At 46.4% G+C, this 14,617-nt stretch overlaps 1 protein-coding gene across 3 annotated transcripts in view; it reads left to right on the top strand.

The window, feature by feature from the left end:
* cntn1a (contactin 1a) overlaps positions 1-14,617 on the top strand; it is a 91,203-nt gene that overhangs the window by 37,641 nt on the left and 38,945 nt on the right. For all 3 annotated transcript variants that reach the window (XM_036147386.1, XM_036147375.1, XM_036147383.1), the window contains exon 2: positions 12,276-12,404. In XM_036147386.1, coding sequence (XP_036003279.1) covers positions 12,356-12,404 — 49 coding nt within the window. In that variant the 5' untranslated portion in view covers positions 12,276-12,355. The remainder of the gene's footprint in view (positions 1-12,275; positions 12,405-14,617) is intronic.

Raw genomic sequence — 14,617 nt, 5'->3', positions numbered from 1 at the left:
TTTTTTGTGTGCATGTAAAGTTCACTCCACATTATCCTGAAAACACCATCCACAAGATGAAAACTGATGGTGGCAGCATCAGGGATAGCTTTTCTTCAACATACAAAGAGGGCTGAAATGGAATGGTTTAGATCAAAGCAGTTCTTAGCTGTTGTGGAAAACTGTGACGAATCTTTCAAAAACTGAACTTAAACTCAAAGTGATTTTTGCCCAGATGTAGTGAGAAAGGGAAACAAACTGTGTTAGTTTGTAAAGATATCTGGCAACATGTCCAAACATCTTAAAGGCTTTTTTAATCATGCAGTAATGTGATTGCCATTGTAGACACTATTTTAAAAAAGTATCCTTGTGATATTAGATGGGAATTAATTTTTTTTAGATCACAGTGCTGTGCAATTTAGTGAATTAAGATCATAGATGGTAAATGGCTTGTAGTTGAACAGCACTAGTCCAATGACCCCAAAGCGCTTTACACTACAATCAGTGATTCACACATTCACACGCTGACGGTGGTGAGCTATGTTAGTAGCTACAGCTGCCCTGGGGCAGACTGACAGAGGCAAGGCTTCCATACATCGGCACCACCGGGCCCTCTGACCACCACCAGCAGGCAATTCGGGTGAAGTGTCTTGCCCAAGGACACAATGGCTGAGACGGGATGGAGCGGGAGATCGAGCCGGCAACCCGCCAATTGCAGGACAAACTCCCTAACTCCTGTGCCACATCGCCCCATAGATCCCAGAAGTGTTAAAAAAAGGCCATTTAAAGCGAGCTGCGTCTGATAGCATACAATACAACAAAGGAGTGCCTTTAATGGTTTATACAGGCATAGTTTCAAATGTAATAAAATGTGTACAAAAATAATTTTTTACTGCAAGACTACGTGGCAAATTAGTTTAAGTAATGCAATCATTTAGATTTTTTTGCTTTTTTGTGAATTGCCGAACAGTCTCCTATGTAACAACAGTATCTGTGTATTTAGCGCTTCTTTTTCAGATGTTGTGTCTGTTCTGGGGTTATGGCTTTGTCTCCTGTACAATAGGCTCAGAAAACTGACATGCATATCTTGTTCTTTACTGGATCACTGGGTTCTGGGAGATAAACATGCCCTCCTGTAGACGATTTAGTCTCATTTTCCACAGACACAGTACACCTAAAGAACACATTCCAGAGCAGGGAGTTAAAGAGACAAGCTGGCTGAGCGTGGCCATTTTTGGAGGTTGGGATCAATAGATTTTGCATAAATAATTCATTCTTTGTGGGAAAATAGGATTGATTCAGCATCAGAAAGAAATCCACCACAGCTTGTGTCTCATTCTGGGACATATGTAGTCATATCAAGTGTATGAGGTCATGTTAGGTGAAATTCTTTCTTTCTCCTATTACCTATGAACTGGGACAAATTGCCTTCCAAAATTAGAATATACTCTTAAGTAAAGCTGTCAAAGAGGAGAAACAGTAAGAAAATTGATTTGCGAGCCTGGGTAAGTGTTTGTGGCAGCTTCTGAGCATTGTCAGAATATGTGATTTTACACAGCAACGTAGTTTTTTTTCTTCTAACAGATGATGTCAGACCCAATATCTTTCTGTTTCATATTGATTTTCTCAAATAATGCTGCCTGTTATCCTGTTATTTTTCAGTATGGTTTGATAATGGCATTGTCTACTGCAATAAAAAAAGATAATTACATTTTATAATGAGTAGTCCCAGTTATCTGTGTTGTCGTTCCTGTTCCAGTAACACATCACACGGCTCTGTAATATGCTGCTTGTAGCGCTGATTTGATCTAAAAAGCAATCCCACATTGACCAGCTGGCCCAGTTACCTGCTTACCCACATACCAGGGGAAGTGGGTAACCGGGGAAATACATTTATGGCGTTCTTTCTGAGAAAAAGATCACAGAATCAATGCTTACAATAAGTCTCTTATTTTACCTGGAGCCTGGTACAAAGACATTGAATAGGCGTTGTTTGCAGAGGTTTGCTGACTGCATAAATGAAAGCAAATTAAAAGGTTTAATTAAATAAAAAAAATACTTCCATCCAGGCAACGGAGAAATATAACATAGGTAAAATTAGCCTGCTTATTCAAAATGAAATACCAGTAAACTCATGATCAGTGAAAATCAGGAAGTGTGTTTATCAATAAGTAGCCAGATTTTTAAAACAAAATCTATTCTTTAAAAATGTAACTTTTCTTCTGATGTAACAGGCAGCAGGTTATTTCCTTTTCATATCATAAGTATTAAGATATGTGTTATGATATATTTTTCTGGGATGAACCCGGACACAGCACGCACACACAGAGTCAGTTCTTATGAGTGAGTTTTTATTGAATAGTGTGGAAGATGGATGATTAGACCAGAGTCTTTCAACGGACGGAGGTGAAGGGTGTAGAAGCTGGTCGGCAGGAGGAGTGTGGAGAGACTGACCGGGAGGAACTCTGGAGCCAAGCACTGGAGAGCAGAACATCTGAGCAGAGCCGTGGAGCGCAGAGCATCAGAGCCGAGCAGTGGCGAGCGGAGCATCAGAGCCGAGCAGAGGCGAGCAGAACGTCAGAGCCGAGCAGTGGCGAGCAGAGCATCAGAGCCGAGCAGTGGCGAGCAGAGCATCAGAGCCAAGCAGAGGCGAGCAGAACGTCAGAGCCGAGCAGTGGCGAGCAGAGCATCAGAGCCGAGCAGAGGCGAGCAGAACGTCAGAGCCGAGCAGTGGCGAGCAGAGCATCAGAGCCGAGCAGAGGCGAGCAGAACCTCAGAGCCGAGCAGTGGCGAGCAGAACCTCAGAGCCGAGCAGTGGGGCACAGGACGTCCGAGCCGTGCAGTGGAGGGCTGAACGTCCGAGCCGAGCGGTAGAGGTCTGAACGTCTGAGCCGAGCGGTGGAGGTCTGAACGTCTGAGCCGAGCGGTGGAGGTCTGAACGTCTGAGCTGAATACTGGAGAAAACAAACTGTCGGAAAGTCTTTGGGCTGACTGTAACAAGACCAGGTGAAAGGAGTCTTCAGGCTGACGGGTACAAACGGAGCTGACAAGAAAAACTGGCAGGGACTGAGCGGGAGTGAACGCTATGGACCGGCGACGGGAACAGAAAGAGGTGAGTCTGATAAAGCGGTGGGAACAGGTGGAAGCAGTTGTGGGTTAATTGCAGCCTGCCAGGTGAAACCGATCAGGCTGCGCAGGAACAAGAGAGAGGGAGAGAGGCTCAGCCTGCAGCCAATAAGCTGCATCCTGACAGTACCCCCCCCCCCCAAGGCCGGACACCGGACGGCCCAGAATCCCCACACCGGGCGGGTGGAGGGGGCCCAGGAAGGCGGGCAAGAGTTGAAACCGAACACTGAGGGACCAAAGAGCCTGCAAACACGGGGAACCAAAAGGGGCCAGAGAACACGGGGAACCAAAGGGGCCAGAGAACACGGGGAACCAAAGGGACTAGAGAACACTGATGTGCCAAAGCACAACCAGGGGGCGGCACATCAGGGAAAGGCACGAACGCTTGACTGTGCCGGGGGAAAAGCGAGCGCTTGACAGCGCCGGGGAAAGAGCGAGCACAACACAGCGCCAAAGGGAAAGAACGGGCACAACACAGCGCCCAAGGGAATGAACGGGCGCGACACAGCGCCAAAGGGAAGGAACGGGCGCGACACAGCGCCAAAAGGAAGGAACGGGCGCACGACAGCGCCAAAGGGAAGGAACAGGCGCACGACAGAGCCAAAGGGAAGGAACGGGCGCACGACAGCGCCAAAAGGGAAGGAACGGGCGCACGACAGCGCCAAAGGGAAGGAACGGACCAACGGCAGCGCTAAGGAAGGCAACGGGCGTACAGAAACGCCTAGGGAAGGAACGGGCGTATGAAACGCCAAGGGGGAAAGGACAAGCGGACTGACACGTCAGAGCTCAACAGCGCAAGAAAACGCTGGAGCACAATTAACGTACAGAGACACCGGGGAAAGGAACGGGCGTGCGAAAACGCCAAGGGCAAGGAACGGGCGTGTGGAAATGCCAAGGAGAGACAACGCTGGAGCGTGATAGGAGCGCTGGGGCCCAAGGGACGAGATCGCCGGGGCGTGAGGGAACCGCCGGGGCAAAACGGACGCATGACAGCGCCAAGGGGAAAATATAGGCGTATGAAAACGCCAAGAGGGAAAGAACGGACGTACTTAACGCCAAGGGAAAAGAAAGGGCGTACCTAACGCCAAAGGGAAGGACCGGGCGTACTTAACGCCAAAGGGAAGGAACGGGCGTACTTAACGCCAAAGGGAAGGAACGGGCGTACTTAACGCCAAAGGGAAGGAACGGGCGTACTTAACGCCAAAGGGAAGGAACGGGCGTACTTAACGCCAAAGGGAAGGAACGGGCGTACTTAACGCCAAAGGGAAGGAACGGGCGTACTTAACGCCAAGGGGAAGGAACGGGCGTACTTAACGCCAAGGGGAAGGAACGGGCGTACTTAACGCCAAGGGGAAGGAACGGGCGTACTTAACGCCAAGGGGAAGGAACGGGCGTACTTAACGCCAAGGGGAAGGAACGGGCGTACTTAACGCCAAGGGGAAGGAACGGGCGTACTTATCGCCAAGGGGAAGGAACGGGCGTACTTAACGCCAAAGGGAAGGAACGGGCGTACTTAACGCCAAAGGGAAGGAACGGGCGTACTTAACGCCAAAGGGAAGGAACGGGCGTACCTAACGCCAAAGGGAAGGAACGGGCGTACCTAACGCCAAAGGGAAGGAACGGGTGTACTTAACGCCAAAGGGAAGGAACAGGCGTATGACAACGCCAGAGGGAAGAACAGGCGTACGACAACGCCAGAGGGAAGAACAGGCGTACGACAACGGCAGAGGGAAGAACAAGCGTACGACAACGCCAGAGGGAAGAACAGGCGTACGACAAGCCAGAGGGAAGAACAGGCGTACGACAACGCCAGAGGGAGGAACAAGCGTACGACAACGCCAGAGGGAGGAACAAGCGTACGACAACGCCAGAGGGAAGAACAGGCGTACGAAAACACCAAGGCTCAACAACTCCTGCTGGAACACGACTGGTGTACAGAAACGCCAGGGGAAAACCCGCCGGGGCGTGAGGGAAACGCCAGGACTTGGGGAAGAGAACGCCGGGGCGTGGGGAGAACGCCGGGGCGTGAGGAAAGAACACACCGGGATGCGAGGAAAACGCCGGGGCGCAAGGAAGAAGAATGCCGGAGCGCAAAGGGAATGCCGGGGCACAAGGGAAACAGGAATATCTAAAACACCAGGGAACAAGAACGGAGGGCGTCCTAACACGCCGAGGAACCGAGAAAAGAGGGCGTCCTAACACGCCGGGGAACCGAGAATCAGAGGGCGTCCTAACACGCCGGGGAACACTAAATCTAAACGCCAGGAAAACAAGACCTAAACACCAGGGAACTAAAGGGTGAGCTAGGCAGCAACAGGCCAAGCGCGCCAGAGGGCACAGACAGCGACTTAAGCACCGGAGGGCTCTGGCGGCGACCTGCGTGCACTGGGTAGCGACAGGCTGGCGTACCAGAGGGCTCAGCCGGCGACATAGGAGCGCCGGAGGGCTCTGGCAGCGACCTGCATGCGCAGGGCAGCGACAGTCTGGCGCACCAGAGGGCTCAGCCGGCGACATGGGTGCGCCGGAGGGCTCTGGCGGCGACCTGCATGCGCCTAAACAAGGGAACAACACAGATACACTAGGACAAGACAGAACAAAACAACTACTGAAGGGAACTAAACTAACCCAAACCGAGCAAAAACAAACAAAGAAAACAGAAAGGTGTAGGGACCTTAGAGAGCGCAGGGACCTTTAAAAGCGCTGGACTCCATCCAACGCAGGAACCATACAGCGCAGGAACCCAGACACATAAATACCAAGGGGGGGAAAAAATAAAGACCAACAAAACTTAAGAAAAAACAAATACAGAACAAGACTAAAACTACAGGGCTAAGACAGAAATTACGGGGGCTAGACAAGGACTACAGGGCTGACGAAGCTACAGGGCTAAAACCGGATCTACAAACAAATCAAAACAAGACTGACAACTAGGAAAGGAACCAAACGCTAAAGCAAAACTATGAAACGGAACAGAACAGGGAGTCTAAGGTAAAAAAAACTGGAACTAAAAAAACAAAACTCAGAAGACTAAAGGCGAACCTAGAACACTAAATCAGAGCCATGGCTAAAACAAGAATACAGAGAACAAAAGCCCGAACTAGCAGACTAAAAACAAAACTAGAATGCTAAAGAAAACCCCGAACGACTAGACTAAACCTGGGACACAAAAACAACAAAATAAAACACAATTCTCAAAAGCAACATAAATCTCAAAAAATCCTAAGTAAAGCAAAAACTAAGGTTGAGCCAAAACAAAGAACAGAAGGTGGAAATAATTCTTGTAAAACAATAAAAAATATACAAAAAAACTAGAAACTAAAGCAGAACTAGAACACAACAAAACCTGAATAACTTTAAGAAATCTTAGATACGTTAAGTAATTAAAAAATAACTCAAAAACCAGGACCCAAAAATAACTTTAAACAAAACAGAAACCAGGACGTGCTGGACAGCAAAGTCTTTGTATGCTGGGCAGCGGCAAAAGTTAGCGCTGGGCAGCGGCGGCGAGGAGCGCCGTCCTTAGTGCTGAGCAGCGGGGAAGGCGGACCAGGAAAACAGAGTCAGAGGCGGGGCGTCGCAACTTTGCGACCCAGGCGAGACGAGACGGAAACGTGGCGTCGCAACTCAGCGACCCAGGCAGGATGAACCGGAGGCGAGGCAGATCCTACCAGCTTCTACACCAGGCTCTGTGCGTGCTCGGGTTCATCCCTAGGCCGGTCCATAATGTTATGATATATTTTTCTGGGATGAACCCGGACACAGCACGCACACACAGAGTCAGTTCTTATGAGTGAGTTTTTATTGAATAGTGTGGAAGATGGATGATTAGACCAGAGTCTTTCAACGGACGGAGGTGAAGGGTGTAGAAGCTGGTCGGCAGGAGGAGTGTGGAGAGACTGACCGGGAGGAACTCTGGAGCCGAGCACTGGAGAGCAGAACATCTGAGCAGAGCCGTGGAGCGCAGAGCATCAGAGCCGAGCAGTGGCGAGCAGAGCATCAGAGCCGAGCAGAGGCGAGCAGAACGTCAGAGCCGAGCAGTGGCGAGCAGAGCATCAGAGCCGAGCAGTGGCGAGCAGAGCATCAGAGCCGAGCAGAGGCGAGCAGAACGTCAGAGCCGAGCAGTGGCGAGCAGAGCATCAGAGCCGAGCAGTGGCGAGCAGAGCATCAGAGCCGAGCAGAGGCGAGCAGAACGTCAGAGCCGAGCAGTGGCGAGCAGAGCATCAGAGCCGAGCAGTGGCGAGCAGAGCATCAGAGCCGAGCAGAGGCGAGCAGAACGTCAGAGCCGAGCAGTGGCGAGCAGAGCATCAGAGCCGAGCAGTGGCGAGCAGAGCATCAGAGCCGAGCAGAGGCGAGCAGAACGTCAGAGCCGAGCAGTGGCGAGCAGAGCATCAGAGCCGAGCAGTGGCGAGCAGAGCATCAGAGCCGAGCAGAGGCGAGCAGAACCTCAGAGCCGAGCAGTGGCGAGCAGAACCTCAGAGCCGAGCAGTGGGGCACAGGACGTCCGAGCCGTGCAGTGGAGGGCTGAACGTCCGAGCCGAGCGGTAGAGGTCTGAACGTCTGAGCCGAGCGGTGGAGGTCTGAACGTCTGAGCCGAGCGGTGGAGGTCTGAACGTCTGAGCCGAGCGGTGGAGGTCTGAACGTCTGAGCTGAATACTGGAGAAAACAAACTGTCGGAAAGTCTTTGGGCTGACTGTAACAAGACCAGGTGAAAGGAGTCTTCAGGCTGACGGGTACAAACGGAGCTGACAAGAAAAACTGGCAGGGACTGAGCGGGAGTGAACGCTATGGACCGGCGACGGGAACAGAAAGAGGTGAGTCTGATAAAGCGGTGGGAACAGGTGGAAGCAGTTGTGGGTTAATTGCAGCCTGCCAGGTGAAACCGATCAGGCTGCGCAGGAACAAGAGAGAGGGAGAGAGGCTCAGCCTGCAGCCAATAAGCTGCATCCTGACAATATGCTACCAACTTTGCAAGGTTAAAAATGAATGTTGAATATAAATAGAAATGTCCTAATTATAACACATGGGGGCACCTCTAGTTCCTTTTTTTACATGTTTTCTTATTATAATCCTGATGGCATGACCTGGAGATCGCTACTCTGTGTTGATCAAAAACGCCTCACACAGATCATAAACTTCTGATTCACGAGGAAAAAGTGAAGAAAAAAATGAATGCTGAGCATGACTGTAACAAACAGGGTGTGCAGGTTGCAAACTAGCATGAACCACAGATCTAGGAACAAGAAAGAGAGGTTTTCAGGAATGTGTTGCTATCGGCTAAGTTGCAATGTCTCTGTCATGTCAACCAGTATTGGCGATGTTACATGCTGTCCAGAGACTTCTAGCCATTTCCCATCTCCTGTTTAGCTCATTAATTATTTTTCGGAAAAACCAAAAACCACCTCAAGGGGGCGTGAAAACAATTGAGGTAGTTCTTTTGAATTTTGCTGTTTGCACCGACTTTTTCTAATATGCTACTATAAAATATGTGTTGTGTTCCGGTGGTGCTGGGCTCAAAATGCAGATAACCAGACGTACGTGAAGGAGCAAAAAATCGGCCGATCTACCAACTACGCAGTGAGCATCTGGCAGCGATGCTCAAGGCTTTCGGATCCCCTAGAATGAGCTGCAAAGTGTTGCCAATTCATTCAGATCTTGAATGGGCAGAGGTTCTTTGTTCGAAACAACTGCAAAAGGACTGCAGGAAACCATTCATATACTCAGTTTGTAATTTATACATCACTGTTTCCTTCAGGGCCAGTTCCTGTCACTTATGCCTGAAGGATAATTAGTTATGTTTAAAAAAACTGAATTGTGTAGATTTGTTCGCAAAAGAGATGACCTCTGATGACTTTGCATGACAAAGCTACAAAGTTAAATGAAATAGGTTAGATTTAAGTTGTCATGTCTCATTTTCTTGAGATACTTATTCTGATTACTTCCTATATAATACAGACCAACAGAACCTATTACTTATTTAGTGTATTAGTGTCAAATATTACAATAAAAAACATATGCAATGCATAATATAAAACCTTGCTTGGGATTAAACATATGAAGTCATTCAAGTTTGCTTTTTCTATTTCACCTTAAAGTTAGGATTAACTATATAAAACCCTGTTTGTTGTACAGTTTACATTTTGCCAGTAAGTGCTTAATAACTGGGTATCCTGGAGATGAACCACATGCTAATGCAAAGACATACTTTGCCTATCTTTTTATGAAATCAGGCCCAGCATTTACCAGAGATGGCCGTTGTCATAAACCCAGCGTGGCTTCCACTTGCAAATGTTTTTAAATGATTGACCGTTGAGATGGAGTCACCGATGGTGGGGGGGATGGTGGCATTAGAGTGACATCTTCTTGGCAATATCTTTAAATCTGCCCTGCAGGCCTCCTGCATCTCTTGATGGTCAAGACAGAAAACAATTCTAACCACTTAGTTATTCAGTTCCCATTGGGCCAAACACTGAAAAGCCTTTAGGAAATTTGGGGTCATATAACTATCACTAATGACACTATTGATCCTCAGACTCCAGCAGTTAAATTGTGGAATTTGCTCCTAGAAGCTTCTGTTGCTTGTAACATAAACTAAGCCTTTCAGGGCAATGAGACTGAGCTTTTAACGTGACATAAAACCACAGAAGAGCATTAAAATTCAGTGAGTAAAGAAAAACTGGGGGTAGATACTTACTGACACCGAAAAAGAAAATCACCAAAAATCAACCTAACAGCAGAAATTGCTCTGCCGTCGTCATGGGTATGATTTATAGGGAGGAGAGATGGCCTTGTTGAAGGGCTTTCATGTTCGGGGCCTGTAATTCCAAGTGATAGATGGAGTCATTTTGTCCCAGGCATTCAGGCCGCTAAGTTCACACAAAAGAAGAGCGAGGCAGCGTTAATGCTGATCGTATAGACATGCTACCTTTCTGGGTGGTGCTGGTCTTATATGTTGTTATCACTCATCAGTTCAGAGACTGTTCCTAATGGACTGGATGGGAGCGAGTCGTTCACCACTCAGACACTTTAATGGCACTTTCTTTCATTTGTCCCTAATTTCTTAAGTGTGGCTATTAGGAACATTTATGATTCATGAGTAACAGAAATAATGCCTTACAGTTGCAGAGTGAAGCAAGATACAAGATGATTTATTTTTTTAAATAGAGGACCATGACACCACAGGCTGCCTTACCGCATCCGCAGCGTTGTTTCAGATTAAAATGAGTGTTTGCATAGTTTCATCGCTGGCTACAAAAGCTGCCCCCCCCTGCAGCCCACAAACTGCTGCTTTTTGAAAGGGTCCGTTGCTAAGATACAGCCCCTCGGAGAGACGATATCCCCACTGTATGGCGCTCGTACAGTCGTACAGCTCAAACGTTGCTCCGTGTTCAACATGCTGGGCCCTTGGTGTAGGTTGCAGTATGTCTGGCTTTCTCTGCCTGTGCGCAGTTGGAGCTGTGGGTTTGCCTGCGTTATGCACACTGCTGTTTAGACGTGCTCTCAGCAGTAACCTATAGTTGGCAATACGACTCTGATATCTCACTGCCTCTGCGAGACCTCTGCCCATCCTCCAGCAGAAACCTCAGAGCTGCTCATTAAGAATTACACTCCAATCAGCGGTCACCGATCCAGCGTGAGCAGGCAACGAGTGGACAGGTGCGGCGTTTGCTAATCTGATGATCAGCATTCAGACACCAGAGAATGACTAAATGCGCGTCTGACAAGGCGTTGGTGAGGCAAATAAATGTTCAGATTGGGGTTCCTGACACAGGCAGGACTTGCGCTGTAAATGAGATAGCTGGAATAGCGTCGTTAAGGGTCAGAAAATGCGTTAATTTCCTGGTTAATTTCCCCTGAGGTTTGGTTACGGGGAAGTAGGGTTGGAAAGAAGTTCTGGAACGTGACTTTAAGGTTTTGGTCTGCCTTGTAATACACTTTTAGCACCTTTGTTCTTGAAGCAGTGGAGGTTAATTTTTCTATCTAAACCTCTATATCTGATGTTTAATTTTATAAGTTGTGGAAATTAATTATTTTGAAGCAATAAAATACTTCTGTTGTAACATACATGTTTCAGTTGTTATTAGCAGCCCCTGAGAATGTAATCATTTTCTTGCTCTTTATAGAACTTTATTGAACTTCCTTGAACTACTACATTCTCACAGTATTGTACTCTTGATTTAAAAAAAAAAAAATACTACCGTACTTCTATAGTCCAGGTAGGTTACTGTATCACAATATTAAAATGAAGACAGAAAACAAAAATGTATGCTGTGGAGCCCAGAATTATTCATATACCTGACAGATTAAGATTTAAGATAATTTTAATTCAAACAAAGCGATTGCGCCCAGTGCGGGAATGTTCCCACAATTATCCAAATGTCAATCTATCAAGAGACGTTGCCTTTGAGGCTGACAGGAAACGGAGACATGTGTGCTAATGTGTGCACAGAGGCAGAGATTGGCTGTTAAAGCTTGTTAGAGTTGCTGCTTGTTCCTGATGTTGTCCCCTGCATCAATGTTTGATGGCTTATGGATGGATGGATGGATGGATGGATGGATAATAAAGGAAGTGTAGCTAGTTGAATGCCTTCATACTTACAGTACATAGTATAAGAACAATCAGGGCTCCCGGCTTTTAAGTTGTGTTCCTATTACAAAGATAAATGGTCAAGTTTTAAATCCACTGTTCTGTTTTGCTTTATTCTCTTCTTTTCTTTTTATGAAAAACCTGAGCTTTACTTGTCAAAATCCTATTTTAATGGCACTGAATGCTCCACTATAATTTGAGCAGAGAGAAACCACATAGTTTAAGGGTAGCACACACTGGTCCTGAACATTTTATGAACATGGTGTGAGTAAAACCCAAGTGAGTTGTGCTGCAGTGGGCGAGACGTTGCTGGACTTCTGCTCTTCAGTACTACCTGTGAAATAAGAAATATCCTGCATGTCTGCAGCCCTGGAAGAGAGAAAACGCCTTTGTTTGTTCTCAACGAGTATGTATTGACCTCTATTGTTGAACGGGTAAAAGGGCTTTTGTGCATGTAGTTGGTATTTCTTCTCAAAAGCTAAAAGATTTTCACCATAAAGAAAGAGTAAAGGCCATTTAGGTAAAGCTGCAGAGATTTGTTCTGTGCTTTAATCGCCCTTTCTTTGCATTTCTCTGTCTCATTTAGGAAAACCCAGAGGTCCTGCTCATGTTTCATCATCCAGGTTTCTAGCTGTGACCCCACCAGGTGGTTCTCGCTTCAACACGATGCTGCGCCTCGCCCTGTACCTTCATCTCCTGGCCTTCTCGCTTGCAGGTCTTTATCACAATTCAACTTGAATGAAAATGCAAAAAAAAAAGTGAAATGCAGAAAAGGTCAAAAACTGTCTGGGGTTTCTGCATTAATGAACATACTTTATTGTCATGCTTCCTTTTTATACAAGAGAAGTTAATTTCAGTAAATCAGTTGAAAAAGTGATGCCTATACATTGTGTGGCATTATTACACACTGAGGGATATTTTTATGTTCATTTTGGTGACCAGGGAAACAGGAACCAAAAACTCAAAGGGATTTTTAACACAAAAATGCCTGCCTATAGAAAATCCACTTGGTTGGGCCTCCTTTTGCATGAACTACTGCATCATTGCAGTGTGGCATTCACGTGATGACCAGCCTGTGGCTCTGCTGAGCTGTTAAGGTGGCTTTTATAGTGGTCATCTGCTTATTTTGATCACCAGCTCTGGTGTCTACCATCTTCCTCTTGTCTCAACGCCATAGATTCTCTGTGGGGTTTAGGTCAGGCCACGTCAGAGTTCAACCAAGCACAGCGATATCATGGCCATTAAAGCAGTTGCTGGTACTTCGTAGCAGCATGGCCACCTGCTGGAAAATGAAATAAGCATCTCTGTAAAGCTTGTCAGCAGAGGAAAGTATAAAGTGATCTACAATGTCCTGGTTCAAGGTTGTTCTGACTTTTGACTTGGAAAAAAACAAGTCCTTCTGATATTCCTAGTTCTGAGGTGGCTTAACACAGGATATGTGACCACTCTATCCCATGTCCTGGGTATGTCTGTGTGTGGTGGGACTTGTAGCATTGACTTCAGCAATTGTCCATGCCTTGCAAATCTTCTCCAAACTTCAATGGGCAAAGCTTCACAATCCTTTTGAGGGTGTGGTTTTCCTGCTGCTTGTGCACCTTTGTTCCACCCTACTTTTTCCCTCCACTAAACTTTCAGTTCATATGCTTGAACACATTAAAATGTAGTACTTAGATCAGTAGCAGAAGCACTTTTCTCAGTTACAATCTACCACAAGGAGGATTTAGGATTTTCAAGGATGTTGCTTCAGCTTAAATGTTCTGCCCTCTATTTTTCAAGCATAGCCATCCAACAACCCATTTGTCAGAGATATCCGGCACCAACTCTCTTAAAAAAAAAAAGGAATCCAGAAACAGGCTTATGAATGACTCCATCAGCAAGGCATGAAATCCCACAGGTGGCTGGGATCTTAGATGTCAGTTTACGCCTTGAATGAAAAATGAGGAAGGTAAAGAGTGAACAAGCTCCTAATGAACTGTCAGCTTCAGAAAATGACAAGAACAAAATGGAGCAGGGTAACCTGAGCTACTTGGAAACAAGGCAAATCTGATATTAATGAAACGGTACAGTTACTTTTTAGGGGGATCATTTTGTTGTCAGATTTAGATTAGTTTAGGGTAAATGAACATTTTATGGGTGACTAAAAAAGAGCACAAGCATTCATGAAAGACGTATCCTTTATATTTCAAAGGTCGTTGTGGATTTGAGAGTTTAAAGGTTGAGTTAAAAGGTTTATTTGGTGCTTTGCTGTGCAATCAGCGTGAAACGAAGCAATCCAGACAATATAAAAGCAGGTCTGAAAATGTTCTGTCTACTTATTTAGCAATATTCCACATGTTCCTGCACTGTAGACAATTCACCAGACTGATTTCACATGGAGCAGAAAATCTAACATGTCCACCTGATTAAAGTCTGGTTTCTCTTGCACCCCGCTTGTGGCTTTGAAACAACAGAATTTACATATCTTTTTCTGATAAAAACATAAACACATTACCCTTTAAAAAAAAGAGAGAGAATTGACAAATAAATCCACAACATGCTGTGCTGCTTTACAGTACAGCTTCACTGTTGTTATGAGAAAGACAAGTCAGTCAACACACCCTTCTCTTTAGTGAGGGGACATCGGTTTGACATGTTTGTTTAGCAGCAGCATGAACAAAGTGTGGTGTGACATTAATGCTATGACAGCTTGGGAAATGTCAAGCTTCCTCTACGCTACATCTGCAGCATAGAGCGTGTGCCCGTTTCCTGGGTTTTCATTTATCCTTGGGAACAACGAAGCTGCGACCCGTTGTGTAACTGGGAGCAACGTTTAACGTCATCGTTCAAACATCCAGGAGTTGGAAAACATTTGTAAAAGATTGGGTTTTATTTTGGTGGATTAAATGTATTGTAAGCAGCTCAGAGAGGTTCTTATGCCAAATGTATTTA

The sequence above is a fragment of the Fundulus heteroclitus genome, chromosome 2, assembly GCF_011125445.2.
Source record: "Fundulus heteroclitus isolate FHET01 chromosome 2, MU-UCD_Fhet_4.1, whole genome shotgun sequence".
NCBI lineage: Eukaryota > Metazoa > Chordata > Actinopteri > Cyprinodontiformes > Fundulidae > Fundulus > Fundulus heteroclitus.
Note: the sequence above shows the minus strand (reverse complement) of the source record. Positions and strands in the feature narration are given on the sequence as shown.